This window comes from Arachis ipaensis, chromosome B08 (assembly GCF_000816755.2).
Source record: "Arachis ipaensis cultivar K30076 chromosome B08, Araip1.1, whole genome shotgun sequence".
NCBI classification, from domain to species: Eukaryota; Viridiplantae; Streptophyta; class Magnoliopsida; order Fabales; family Fabaceae; genus Arachis; species Arachis ipaensis.
In genome coordinates, this window is record NC_029792.2 from 13,654,054 (window position 1) to 13,668,903 (window position 14,850).

The 14,850-nt window shown below is 33.5% G+C and overlaps 1 protein-coding gene across 1 annotated transcript in view; it reads left to right on the forward strand.

Moving 5' to 3' along the window:
* The window catches only part of LOC110265236, an 8,896-nt gene extending 82 nt beyond the window's left edge, over positions 1–8,814 (forward strand). Inside the window, exons 2-4 of the mRNA XM_021108125.1 lie at positions 813–1,084; positions 7,937–8,335; positions 8,706–8,814. Coding sequence (XP_020963784.1) covers positions 813–1,084; positions 7,937–8,335; positions 8,706–8,814 — 780 coding nt within the window. The remainder of the gene's footprint in view (positions 1–812; positions 1,085–7,936; positions 8,336–8,705) is intronic.

Sequence of the window (14,850 nt, forward strand, 5' to 3'; positions counted from 1 at the left end):
ATATCTAAAATTAAAAAAATAATATAAATAGAATAAAATTTTAATTTTAAACAAATTAAAATATTTAATTAAATTTAATTAAATTATTATAACCACTTTTTTAATTATGTATTTTTTTTTTCTTCTTTCTCCTTCTCTTTCTTTTTTTTTCTTCTTCTTCTTTTTCTTTTTTTTTCTCCTTTTCCTCATTTTTTTTCCTTCTTTCTATTTTTCTCTTCTTTTTTTTAACATCTCAGTTGTAATTTTTTCTTCTCTTTTTTTTTCTTTTATTATCGTTATTACCATCACCATCACTAACTTCTCCTCTTCCAGTAAGACCCAGAAATTTCAGAAAAATCTTATTAAGAGTTAATGTTGATTTATTTATTCATTAAGTACCTTAACCTCAGGAATTATTTTATTAAAGATAAATTAAAGTAAATTTTTATTAATTGAGTTTAAAGTAATTTAAGGTTTTATCTGATTTTATAATTATCGAATTATTTTCTATATTTGAATAATAAAGTTTAACAAATATAAAATAATAAGAATTTTATATGGTTTGATTTAAGTAATTGAGATTTTGGAATTTAATACTAATATTTTTATAAATGAAAAAAATTAATTATATTACCTTATAATTTTAATTAGAGTATTTGATTTCAAATCAATTAGTATTTTGATACAATAAATGATATTTTAAAATAATTTTAGAGATTTAATTAAATTTTAGATGAATCCAAAAATCCCCAATTTTATCATAAAATCCTAATTCCCAAATCAAAATCCTAAATTCTCAAAACACAACCCTAACCCCAATTTTCCTAACCTAGCCGCCATACCCTTTCCCCAAAATAACCCAACACCCACAGCCAAAACCCAACAGCCAGAAGAAAGAAAGAAAGGGAGAAGAGAGAACGAGAGCGGGGAGAGCAGAGGGGAGGAAGGAAGAAGAAGGAGGCGTCGCGGTGGGTATCACCGCCACCGTCACCATCATTGTTGGCAGAGGAGAGAGGAGACCCGAGAGAGGAGATCGCACAGTTGCCGCCGCCATTCAGCTCGCCGCCGTCCCGCGCCGTCATGCCACCGACCGAGGAGGCCAAGGGTCACTACCTTCGAAGCTTCTGTCGTGACTGTGCAAGCCGCCGCCATCATCCTTATCGCGGGCTGCTGCTGCACCACGTGATCGCTGCCGCCTCTGGGTCCGTTACTGTCGAGCAGAGTCGCCGCTTCTGGGTCCGTCACCGCCACTGTTTTCTCCACCATCGCCGTCCGTGGAGCTCGTCGCCGCCGGAGTCACGAGCTGAGGTGGGGGAGGGGGCCATCTTCCTTGTGTTGATGCAATTACCCTGCTGCTACTGCTACGCTTCGTTTCCTTATTTTCCTTAGTTACTGTAAGTTATTTTTGTTTATGAACCTCCACTGCTACTGTCCTGCTATCTGTTGACTGAGAACCTTAAGCGTTGATGTTTTAGGATTAAGCCGCTACAGCTGTGGGCTGTGATGATTGATGTTCCTTAAGAATTGTTGCTGCTGGGGTGACTGGAATTGCTACCGCCAGTTCTAACGTTGCTACCGTTGCTGCTGACTTGCCCCAATCCAAGTTCAGTGTCACTGCCCTAGGTCTAGCCTTTCTCCTGACATTGTTTCACTTTTATACTCTGAACTGCCATGGTCTCGTTTATCTATTTGTTATGATTTTAAATCCATTTTATTTTCGGTGTTGCCTTGAATTTTTAGAGTTGTTTCTGCGTTTGATTCCATCAAATTCGATGTTGCTGCGAGTGTAATCGGAGTTGGTGATGCTGCCATCGTCCCGGTTGTGTTGGAATCACCACTGCTATTGCGAGTTTAGACTAAGAGGGACTGTTGTGTTAAAACTATGCGATTGCTACACCGAGGTAGGGGTTTTTCTTAAATCTATTTTATATTACAGGGTTGTTATAAATCGATATTAATGCGTAAAATACATTTTTTGTGATTTCGTGAGTCTTATGAATTGAATTGAGTTGTTTTGGTTGAATGAGATTATTAGTTTGATTGATAAACTGATCGATTGAGAAAGTTGGATATTTGGATTAGTGATTGATGTTGTTAAAGTGGTTTTCCTTGAATTATTAGAGAAGATTTATTATTGCCTTTTAGGTTAATTTTGGAAACGGTTTAATTTTAGAAAAGATTTAATATTGAAATTTGATTTGATATTAAATCCGATTTGATATCGGAATTTGATTTTAAAATAAATTTGGAAAAGACTTGAGATTTGAAAACGGGTTATTTATTGAGAATGATTTTCTATTTTGGAAATGATTCGAAAAGTGTTTGAGGGATGGTTTAGTTTGAAACTGTTTGAGAAGACCGAGAATTCTTAACTATTGATTGATGCTGTTGGTTGAAGTCGGTTTAAATTGTGATTTATAGGATTGGTTGATTGAATTCTGGATTTTGTAATTTCCTTGGGTTGAGTGCTGTTGTTGTGATAATGGTTATTGGAAGTGATTTGACTGATTAACAAGTGTTTGGTTTGGTTTGGTTGGGACCCGAAAAGGGTGGCAGAATCCGAGTTTTAGAGGAGATGCTGCCGAAATTTTATAAAATTGGAAGTTTTGTTTGAAGTAATTGTTTAAAAAGATGTAGTTCTTAAACGTTATTTGTTTAAGATTGATTTATTTAGAAAAAAAAAAGAATTATGTTTTGGATTGAGATTGTTGATTAACGGAAAGAAGGATGATGATGATTGATTTGAAATATGATTTTTGAATGAATTTGGAAATGGGATATGGATTGACGAATGATGATGATATTGAGAATGGCTTAGATATTGATGAATGATGAATGAATTATTTATATGACTTATGAATTTGAAATATCTGAGATACGAGGTTCCCTGGATTAAATGCCGTGGCTTGCCACCACGTGTACCAGGTTGAAAACTCGATACTCTGTTGACCCTACGACGTAAGTGTGACCGGGCACTATATAAATTCCCGGGAATGTTACCCCCTATTGAGCAATATTGATTATTTGAGAAAAAGCTATGCATAGACTCTTGGGGATGCACGTCGGGGGACAGTCTAAGGATAATTCAGACTTGTCGGGTTGGCTGGATAACCGACAGATGAGCCTCATCAGCCATAGGACAGGCATGCATCATATGCATTTGTATGCTTTGCTTGGGTTTGAACTTGTTTTGGTTTGCCTAATTGCTAAACTGTTCTTAACTGCTACTTGAACTATTTGCTGTAACTGCTACCTACTTGTGCTTTCCTTGTCTGTCTTGCCTGTGTTTGTCCTGGCGTGCTACATTTGAGAATGAATTTTGGTGCTGAGTTAATGACTGTGTTGTTTGATTGCGTGGTTGGTTTCTGATTGAGATTTTCTTATAAGAAAGGAAAGGTTTCGGACTTCTGAAAGATTAAACATTGTTTCTTTGAAAAAGTTTTGAACGATTTCCTATTGGTTTTAAAAGATTCATAAGGCAATCATAATCACTAAGCTTGAAAACAGTTTCCTTATTAAATATCTTCTTATGACAACTTTGAAACTCCGTGGTGAGACCGTGTGGTTAGGTTCTCACCCCGCTACGGCTTTACCTTTTCAAGAACCGGATGAAGAAGCATTAAGAAGAGTTATAATGCGTTTGGTTTATATATTGGTGTATTAATTATATTATTTTCTTCCCTCGCCTTTATTATTACAAGTTTGTAAGAGGGATAGGAGTTGTATGTTTTATATGTATATTATATTATGAGATATTATATAAGGAGTATTGTATATGAATCTATGCCTGCTTGTATTTTCTTAAGATAAAGTATTTATTTCCGGTTTTTAAAGAAATCAGCGATACGGTGTCGAGTCACAGGCTCCTATTTTAATATTTCGTATATAAAGTAGTCGTAATACTTCTTGCTATCAAAGTGGCGCAGCCGGAAGCATGACCTTCTGGTAGTGAGGGTGTTACATTATGGTATCAGAGCAGTTCATCCTAATTAGAGCCTTGGGGATGGACTGACCATGCTTCATTGCATTCTCTGAGTGTTTGTCATGTTGTAGGTTTTGTTCAGATGACAAGAATTAGAGTTTTATGAACATGACTGTCTATTGATTAATGCTGTTAGCTTATCGTTGCATAACTGCTGATGTTAAGTCTGGCCAACTTAACGTTAAAGGTTATGTCTACAAAAAAGTTAATGGGATATCATAGATAAAGTAAGATTGATAAGAGATACGATTCATGGGCTTTGAGAGCGTTAGAAATTAACTTTGAAGTTAATTCCGTTTCGGCGTATAATCCTTTAATCGTGCCTAGTGTTATCTCCTTCTTTATCAATTGCATTGGAATTCCTTATTCATTATTTTCTTCATGAAATGTGATTGATTTAACTGCCAACCTTATCTTACCATTCATACATTGCCTTTGCTTGGTTTTGCATTCGGTTGTTGCTTGAAACTTTTAAGGTATTTACCCTTATCACTGTTAACAGTCATCTTTATAAATTCTGCGTACTCCTTGACTTGATCTTGGATTTATTCTGGTGCCACAAATGATTATTAATGATTGATTTTAGCTATCTTCACTTGTGAGCCTTGTATTTTTTTCTAACTGGGTGGTGTCAATGGATGTGATGTGAATCGTGCCATGTTACCTGACGTATCATTTATTTCTCTTTTCTTTATTTTGGAATCACTTGCTTGACTACATTTTGAAAAGCAATTTGAATTCTCTTACGCATAATCTAGTTAATCGGTTCTTAGTTTTCTCCTTTGATTCTTACAATGTGGTCATCGATTTTGAATTCCTTTACATTAGCTAGGAAAACCCTTGAATTGACTCGAATCTGCACCGTTTATTTAATCCTCTCGAAAATTTTGTTTCAAACCTTTCTAAAGAAGTTTTAATTTGATTTGTTTTCTGTTTTAATGCATTCCTGTAAGTTTGCTTGAATCTTTTTGAAATATCTCTCTTAAGAAGTACATACACAACCCTTTAATTTTAAGCGGTTTCGAACTCTGAGAGTTATTGTCATAGTGAACTAATTATGCGGTTTGATCCTTCCGCTCTATGTTCTGTATTTCATTTGTATCTTATCCTGTTGTGATACTTTGTGTCTTATAGCATTCTTTTTGAATTTTTACTTAGGATCTTTTAAAGGAATTTCACTTTTATTTTTCTCTATTCGATTATGTCCACAACTATTCTTTAAAAACCTCAACAAGATTGCCATTACTTTTGCATGCACTTTCTTATGTGGATTTTGAAAACTTTTATGTGGTTTGAATACAACTTAAATTCTTTCAACCATACTACAATCTTTTATGCAAATTCTTACTTGATTATATACTTGAGTATCTTTCAATATTTTGCATTTTCCCTAGTTAAAATTAACAAGCTTTTTATATCTTATTTTGACTTAAACTTGTCTTGACATAATGCAACACTTATGTTTCTAAAATTTCCTTTGAAAAACGTTTGTTTCATATTTTCTTTTAAAAAGGTGAAATGATTTTCTTAGTTCTATCCATTGTTAATGGATGTCCTAATTAAGTGTGTTTCATGTCATCCTCTTAACCTTTTGTAAACATTGTCTTAAATCATGTTATTTTCTCTTTTGCAAACTTTGTATGTCCTTTATTTGGCCTAAACTTGTTTCGGCTGGATATGTTAACTTTTCTTATGATTCCTATTGAAGTTCTTTGATTCAGACCTCTTAGAAAAGATGTAAATTGACTCTCCATTTGGAACATTTCATTGTTATTGCGCATTTTTGTTAAATTACGATTCTATTTATCCTTTTGACTTCATGCGAACGTTGTTTTTGTCATTTGATTTGTTCTTCCTAGGTGTTGTATCCCTCTAAGTAAACTCGAGTTTTTCGGTGACTCCTAGACATGGGTAACAATATGTTAGTTTGCTAGTACACAGCTTGTTAACGTAGAAGGAGAATTTGGTGAGTTTGAAAATGTCGCAGGTTATGGCGTTTGATTTTGCACTGATGTGTTTGAGCACGTGTCAGGTTGCTAAGTTTTCGAACTAAGATCGATTGTTTAGATTGCTGCTTAATAATGAATGAGTTTAAGACTTTGATTGAGTTTGTTGAAAGTCAAAGATAATAGTTGAACGTAGATAAAGATGAGAATTCAAAAGGAATGGAAGTTAAGAAGTTTTCATATAAGATAAAGTGGGTTTACAAAAATTTTTACCTCGGATCTTTCTTTTCTAAATAGAGTTTGACTTCTGCCTGTGGTATAACTTTTATACATGTTTATTTGAATATGAACTTCGAGAATTTTTGAACAAGCATACGTCTTTCTCCCAAGTTTTATAATTACCTTTGGTTAAGTTATGTAACTATCTTTCTAAAATAGTTGAGAAAATATTTTTGCTCTTAGTCCAATCGGTGTTTACCTTGTTTTAAAAATTCTACATAACCTGTTTCAACATGAAATTGTATTAGCGTAATGCCACAAATATACTTTTGTTATTTCTTTTACAAAGTGTTTGATGCGCACATTCCCTTTGAAAATGTGAAACAGTTTTTGAAATGTTTTTCATTCTCTGTGAGCAATTCACTTGAAAATATTCTTAATTCTACTCGCGACTTATGAACTTTATCTTTGATCTTAGACATTCTCTTTATATAAACCTCAAATTCCTTAACTCGACTTAATTTTGCTTCAAACTACTGCACTACTTTTTCTTTTGTTATTCCTATCGGATTTTGTTGATTCGGGAATCACTCTTGAGATTGCCAAACTAATTTTCTGTCTGACACTCTTCATTTCTTATGCATTCCTGATTACTTGTGATTTCAACAATCTTTTCAAACCCTGGCGGATTTTGTCGCTTGTCTTTTTCCAAAGTCTTGTATTCTTTTGAATAAATTCGAGGATTGCCTTAGAATCACGTATGACTTTTAAGAGTAGCAAACGAAACTTTAAAAATGCTGCTCGTAAACATGAAAGATGGATTGGTAAGTGCACAACGTTGTGAGGAGTATAGCAGTTTGTACCTCGTAAAAGTTTGCGGATGTTAGGATTGTGACAGATTATGGAGTTGTGAAATGATTGATGGAATTGGGGAGTTGAAGTTCTAAAATGGATAAGAGATCTGTGAACGAGCGTTATATCCGTTGTTTTATACCAGCCTGTTTTGTAGCCCTTTTTGCCACACAAGCTACCGTTTTGTTTTATGAACGTCTATCTTAATTTGCACCCTATTTTGTTCCTCCAAGATTTTGTAAAGTTTTAAACATTTATATATGCATACTAAGATTTCATACCTTTCTATAAAGTGTTTAAAAAGAAGAGTGTTAAATTTATTTATTATTTTAAGTATTACTTTAATTTTCGAGGACGAAAATTTTTATAAGGTAGGTAGGATGTAAGACCCAAAAATTTCAGAAAAATCTTATTAAGAGTTAATGTTGATTTATTTATTCATTAAGTACCTTAACCTCAGGAATTATTTTATTAAAGATAAATTAAAGCAATTTTTTGTTAATTAAGTTTAAAGTAATTTAAGGTTTTATCTGATTTTATAATTATCGAATTATTTTCTATATTTGAATAATAAAGTTTAGCAAATATAAAATAATAAGAATTTTATATGGTTTGGTTTAAGTAATTGAGATTTTGGAATTTAATACTAATATTTTTATAAATAAAAAAATTAATTATATTACCTTATAATTTTAATTAGAGTATTTGATTTCAAATCAATTAGTATTTTGATACAATAAATGATATTTTAAAGTAATTTTAGAGATTTAATTAAATTTTAGATGAATCCAAAAATCTCCAATTTTATCATAAAATTCTAATTCCCAAATCAAAACCCTAAATTCCCAAAACACAATCCTAACCCAAATTTCCCTAACCTAGCCGGCATACCCTTTCCCCAAAATAACCCAACACCCACAGCCAAAACCCAACAGCCAGAAGAAAGAAAGAAAGGGAGAAGAGAGAACGAGAACGGGGAGAGCAGAGGGGAGGAAGGAAGAAGAAGGAGGCATCGCGGTGGGTATCACCGCCACCGTCACCTTCGTTGTTGGCAGAGGAGAGAGGAGACCCGAGAGAGGAGATCACACAGTTGCCGCCGCCGTTCTGCGCCGTCGTGCCACCGACCGAGGAGGCCAAGGGTCACTACCTTCGAAGCTTCTGTCGTGACTGTGATCGCTGCCGCCTCTGGGTCCGTTACTGTCAAGCAGAGTCGCCGCTTCTGGGTCCGTCACCGCCACTGTTTTCTCCGCCATCGCCGTCCGTGGAGCTCGTCGCCGCCGGAGTCACAAGCTGAGGTGGGGGAGGAGGCCATCTTCCTTATGTTGATGCAATCACCCTGCTGCTATTGCTATGCTTCGTTTCCTTGTTTTCCTTAGTTACTGTAAGTTATTTTTGTTTATGAACCTCCACTGCTACTGTCCTGCTCTCCGTTGATTGAGAACCTTAAGCGTTGATGTTTTAGGCTTAAGCCGCTATAGCTGTGGGCTGTGATGGTTGATGTTCCTTAAGAATTGTTGCTGCTGGGGTGACTGGAATTGCTACCGCCAGTTCTAACGTTGCTACCATTGTTGTTGACTTGCCCCAATCCAAGTTCAGTGTCACTGCCCTATGTCTAGCCTTTCTCCTGACTTTGTTTCACTTTTATACTCTGAACTGCCATGGTCTCGTTTATCTATTTGTTATGATTTTAAATATATTTTATTTTCAGTGTTGCCTTGAATTTTTAGAGTTGTTTCTGCATTTGATTCCATCAAATTCGATGTTGCTGTGAGTGTAATCGGAGTTGGTGATGTTGCCATCGTCCCGGTTGTGTTGGAATCGCCACTGCTATTGTGAGTTTAGACTAAGCGGGACTGTTGTGTTAAAACTATGCGATTGCTACACCGAGGTAGGGTTTTTCTTAAATCTATTTTACATTACAGGGTTGTTATAAATCGATATTAATGCGTAAAATACATTTTTTGTGATTTCGTGAGTCTTATGAATTGAATTGAGTTGTTTTGGTTGAATGAGATTATTAGTTTGATTGATAAACTGATCGATTGAGAAAGTTGGATATTTGGATTAGTTGATTGATGTTGTTAAAGTGGTTTTCCTTGAATTATTAGAGAAGATTTATTATTGCCTTTTAGGTTAATTTTGGAAACGGTTTGATTTTAAAAAAGATTTAATATTGAAATTTGATTTGATATTAAATCCGATTTGATATGGAAATTTGATTTTAAAATAAATTTGGAAAAGACTTGAGATTTGAAAACGGGTTATTTATTGAGAATGATTTTCTATTTTGGAAATGATTCGAAAAGTGTTTGAGGGATGGTTTAGTTTGACACTGTTTGAGAAGACTGAGAATTCTTAACTATTGATTGATGCTATTGGTTGAAGTCGGTTTAAATTGTGATTTATAGGATTGGTTGATTAAATTCTGGATTTTGTAATTTCCTTGGGTTGAGTGCTGTTGTTGTGATAATGGTTATTGGAAGTGATTTGACTGATTAACAGGTGTTTGGTTTGGTTTGGTTGGGACCCGAAAAGGGTGGCAGAATCTGATTTTTAGAGGAGATGCTGCCGAAATTTTATAAAATTGGAAGCTTTGTTTGAAGTAATTGTTTAAAAAGATGTAGTTCTTAAACGTTATTTGTTTAAGATTGATTTATTTAGAAAAAAAGAATTATGTTTTGGATTGAGATTGTTGATTAACGGAAAGAAGGATGATGATGATTGATTTGAAATATGATTTTTGAATGAATTTGGAAATGGGATATGGATTGACGAATGATGATGATATTGAGAATGACTTAGATATTGATGAATGATGAATGAATTATTTATATGGCTTATGAATTTGAAATATCTGAGATACGAGGTTCCCTGGATTAAGTGCCGTGGCTTGTCACCACATGTACCAGGTTGAAAACTCGATACTCTGTTGACCCTACGACGTAAGTGTGACCGGGCACTATATAAATTCCCGGGAATGTTACCCCCATTGAGAAATATTGATTATTTGAGAAAAAGCTATGCATAGACTCTTGGGGATGCACGTCGGGGGACAGTCTAAGGACAATTCAAACTTGTCGGGTTGGCTGGATAACCGACAGATGAGCCTCATCAGCCATAGGACAGGCATGCATCATATGCATTTGTATGCTTTGCTTGGGTTTGAACTTGTTTTGGTTTGCCTAATTGCTAAACTGTTCTTAACTGCTACTTGAACTATTTGCTGTAACTGCTACCTACTTGAGCTTTCCTTGTCTGTCTTGCCTGTGTTTGTCCTAGCGTGCTACATTTGAGAATGAATTTTGGTGCTGAGTTAATGACTGTGTTGTTTGATTGCGTGGTTGGTTTCTGATTGAGATTTTCTTATAAGAAAGGAAAGGTTTCGGACTTCTGAAAGATTAAACATTGTTTCTTTGAAAAAGTTTTGAACGATTTCCTATTGGTTTTAAAAGATTCATAAGGCAATCATAATCACTGAGCTTGAAAACAGTTTTCTTATTAAATATCTTCTTATGACAACTTTGAAACTCCGTGATGAGACTGTGTCGTTAGGTTCTCACCCCCTACAGCTTTACCTTTTCAGGAACCGGATGAAGAAGCATTAAGAAGAGTTATACTGCGTTTGGTTTATATATTGTTGTATTAATTAGATTATTTTCTTCCCTCGCCTTTATTATTACAAGTTTGTAAGAGGAATAGGAGTTGTATGTTTTATATGTATATTATATTATGAGATATTATGTTTTATTTCCGATTTTCAAAGAAATCAGCGATACGGTGTCGAGTCACAGGCTCCTATTTTAATATTTAGTATATAAAGTAGTCGTAATACTTCTTGCTATCAGAGTGGCGCAACCGGAAGCATGACCTTCTGGTAGTGAGGGTGTTACACTTCCTCTTTTTTTTATTTGATTTTTTTTATTCGTTTTTCTCCTCCTCCTTCTCCATTATCATCATCATCATCGTTATCATCATCATCGTTATCATTATATCCAATGACAGATCCAAAAAAATTTATCAGTGGGAGCAAAGTATATAAAATATAAAATGTCGACAAAAAGCTTCTCTTCTCAATAGTCCGCTTTCATATTTCACTTTGAAAAGCCTTGGAAGAAGCTCAAAAGTCAAAATACGAGTTGAAACCTATTTTGGCCTCTAAAATTTTTGACCGGCCTCAATTTCGACCCCCAAATTTATAGTTACCCAATTAACACCCTCAAATATTAGATTGTGTCCCAGGTTTGCCCCTGTAGCTATCTCCGTTAATGGAGATCTGATATGGCACGTTAAGTTGACAAAGTGTGTATCTACGTGGCACCCAGCTTGGCAGAATAGATGTGTGATGAGTGAATGACGTAGCAAAAGTTGAATGAACTCAATTTCTCCAACAAAGTCTCGAACATATTGGGAAAAGAGGGTTGCAAATTGAGTTCATTCAACTTTTGCCACATCATTCACTCATTACACATCCATTCTAACAAGCTGGGTGCCACGTGGATACACACTCTGTCAACTTAACGTGCCATATCAGATCTCCGTTAACGGAGATAGCTACGGGGCAAGCGTGGGACACAATCCAATATTTGGGGGTGTTAATTGGGTAACTATAAATTTGGGGGTTGAAATTGAGGCCGGTCGAAAATTTCAGGGGCCAAAATGGATTTCAACTCCAATTAAATGTCTATTTTTTATATATGTCACTAAATAATTATTAAAAATTCATCTCTCATAGAATTACGAAATCGACTCTTTATAATATTTATAAACTTTTCATTTCAACCGTTATTTGTTGCTAATTAATATTATTATATTTCAAAATTTAAGTTATTGATGAATCTTATTATTCAATAACTATTAATCATGTAATAAAAAATATATACAATAACATAACTACAAAAAATGTAGAATAATTGAATGAATTAAAAAATATAAAAACATAAAAGTAAATATTTAACTAAAAAAAGAAATAAAGAATGACGATAAAGTGAGAGAGAGAGAGAGGGGAGTTTTGTTGACATCTTAGATCTTAGATAATAGATATCTTTATTGTAGAGTTTTGACAAGATTTCTGTCTCTGTGCAAATATTTATGCTTTTTGTTTTATAGTTGGCGGCGGTGGAATGGATGGTTGGTAGCTAGCTAGGGTAGGATTGCCTTGAATTCGGCCTATCACTAGTTAAATTAAAAGCTCAAGGCTATGGATGGCGCCTTTAGGCCTAGGCCAAGGCCTGAAACCAGTTGGTTAGGATAGTGCTTTCCTTTGGCATCTTCTAGATGTTCTATTTGAGAAACTTCCCTGTTTCTTATTTCCTCCGATCATATCTTCAAATTATATCAGTTCAGCTTTAATTTTAGTTAACCATACAAATCATATTGCTGCTAGGGTTTGCATGACTAAAAAAATTGGTTCTTTTCATTTTAAAAATTTTTAAATGGATGAAAAATAAAAAACTAAAAAAAGTTTTGTAATTAATGTTATGTACTCATTATGTACTCTAATTATAATTAATTACCATTAACATTAAACTAAAAAATAATAATCTAGGTAACAATTATCATTATTATATCGTCATCGTCATTTTCTTTATTGTTATTGTCGTTATTATTATCGTTATCGTTGAATTTTTGTTATATTAATGACATTGTCTGATCTAAAATTAATTTAGATATGTTTTTGTTCATGATTCAGTTTTGTTTGTGTGCTTGTTTTCAAACTGAGTTTGTACGTTGCAATCATTAAGTAATTTCGATATAAAAATTAAGAAATATATGTGTATTTGTTAAAAAATTTCAGTGTATTTTAATTTTATTTTGATAAATTCTGCATAATTTAGAACTCAACACAACGATGAGGGGTCCAACCCTTCTTTCTTCAAGGTGAAGGAGAATATTATCTACAATCCGACCAAAAAATACAAAATTTATCCGATTATTCCTGCACATTAACTTGCTAATAAAATGTCACAGTACTATAGTGTTAATTATTCAATAACTACTTGCTTTAGGCCATGATAAATTACTCTAGATCTTGTAACTGTTTTTTCTTCTTCTTTTTTATTATCATCATCATCTTTTTTATTCATCTTTTTCTTCTTGTTTTACATTCTCAATTTTTTTTCTTATTTTACTCTCTTAATAAAAATAAAAAAAATAAAAAAAAAAACACATAATATTACAAAATTACTAAAAAAAAAAATCTACATTCATTCAACTAAAAAAAAAATCCGGATGTCTCCCCTTGGACAGATTTCTATGTCTTCCTCTTATCTAGGATGTTTGATATCTCTGGACCTTGGCTCATGCACTATAATAGAAACTATTCCTGCTTCTATTGGTGATTTGAGTTGTTTAGAAAGATTAAACTTGAAGGGAACTCACTTAAGCCGTCTACCTAGTACCATCAAGAAGCTTTCGAGGCTGGCATAATTGAGTTTTACCTGAGCTCCCATTTGATAGTGCACCATTAGGGGGAAAGTATTTTCAAACGGTATCCGCATCTCGTAACCATAGGTGAGGATTGTATGTTTTAATCAACAAATACAATAAGCATAGGAAGAAATTCTTTGATTGCATTCCGGCTGCACTCTCATGGTTTGCAAGACTTGTTAAGGTGCGTACTCTACATGCCTGCCTTCTATATCACTCTCCCTGTTCCCATTTTCTCTTGCACATCTAAGTTTCCTTCTGTTTTATTTGGAGGTAGCAACCTTGTCATTTCCGATGTGGGTTTGACATCATTATTCCTGGAAATAAGAGTGGTGGAATTCCAGGATGGTGAGTCCAGATTTTTTACCCATCCAAAAGAAATTTTAACTTGAGTGGACCTGGTGCCTCTGATCTAATCTTGTTGTATGTATGGAATTTCAACTGTAGATCTTTCTCTTCCACTTGGGAGATTTGTCGTTCTCTGAGTTGCTATCGACTTATGAATTTTGGTGCTGACGATACTTTGCAATTTGTAAAATCTCTTCAATGCTCAAGTGAACAAGAGTTTCTAATAAGCTAGAGTTAAAAAGAACATTTCCTAAAGTAAAACAACAACGGTTTAATTACTCTGCTACTCCATATAGTTTCGTAAAAATTTCAATTAGGTTCTTATACTTTTTTTTCTTTTAATTGAGTCCTTGCACCAAAAATTTTTTTTAATTGGTTCCTACACTTTTTTTTCCTTTTATTTAGGTCCCTGTACCAATTCTTTTTTTTTAGTTAGGTCCCTATAAAATTAAGCCAATTACTACTAAGAGGGACTTAATTGAAAAAAAAAATTTGGTGCAGAGATCCAATTAAAAAAAAGTATAGAAACCTAATTGAAAATTTCACAAAACTATAGTGATCAATAGAATAATTAAACCAACAACAACTATGATACATACACAAATATTTTACATCAACACATGAATGGTTTTGAAACAGTTATTGGTAGCATGTTTTGATGCATAAATAATTACGATAAATTAACCTAAGTTTTTTACTAAATATTATCGTAATTTATGTACTAAATTAAGAGAGATTACTAATCACCTAAATATTCTCCAAATCTTTATACATGTTTTGATATAAATAAAAGTGGTATTTACCTAATTAATCTAAATTTTAAGATAATTAATCTAAGTTAATCAAAACATGCAAGAAGAATGGGAGAAAATTTAAGTTAATTAGGTAAACAGCACTCTTACTTTACATCGAAACATACATGAAAACTTAGAGAATATTTAGGTGATAAATAATTTATCTCTTAATTTAGTACATAAATTACAATAATACTAGAGAAATAAAAAAAATCAAAATTAATATATATTATTAAATAAAGTAAGTTATGTTGTTTTTTGTTAATTTTTTTTTTATCATCAAATATTTTTACATAAATTAATG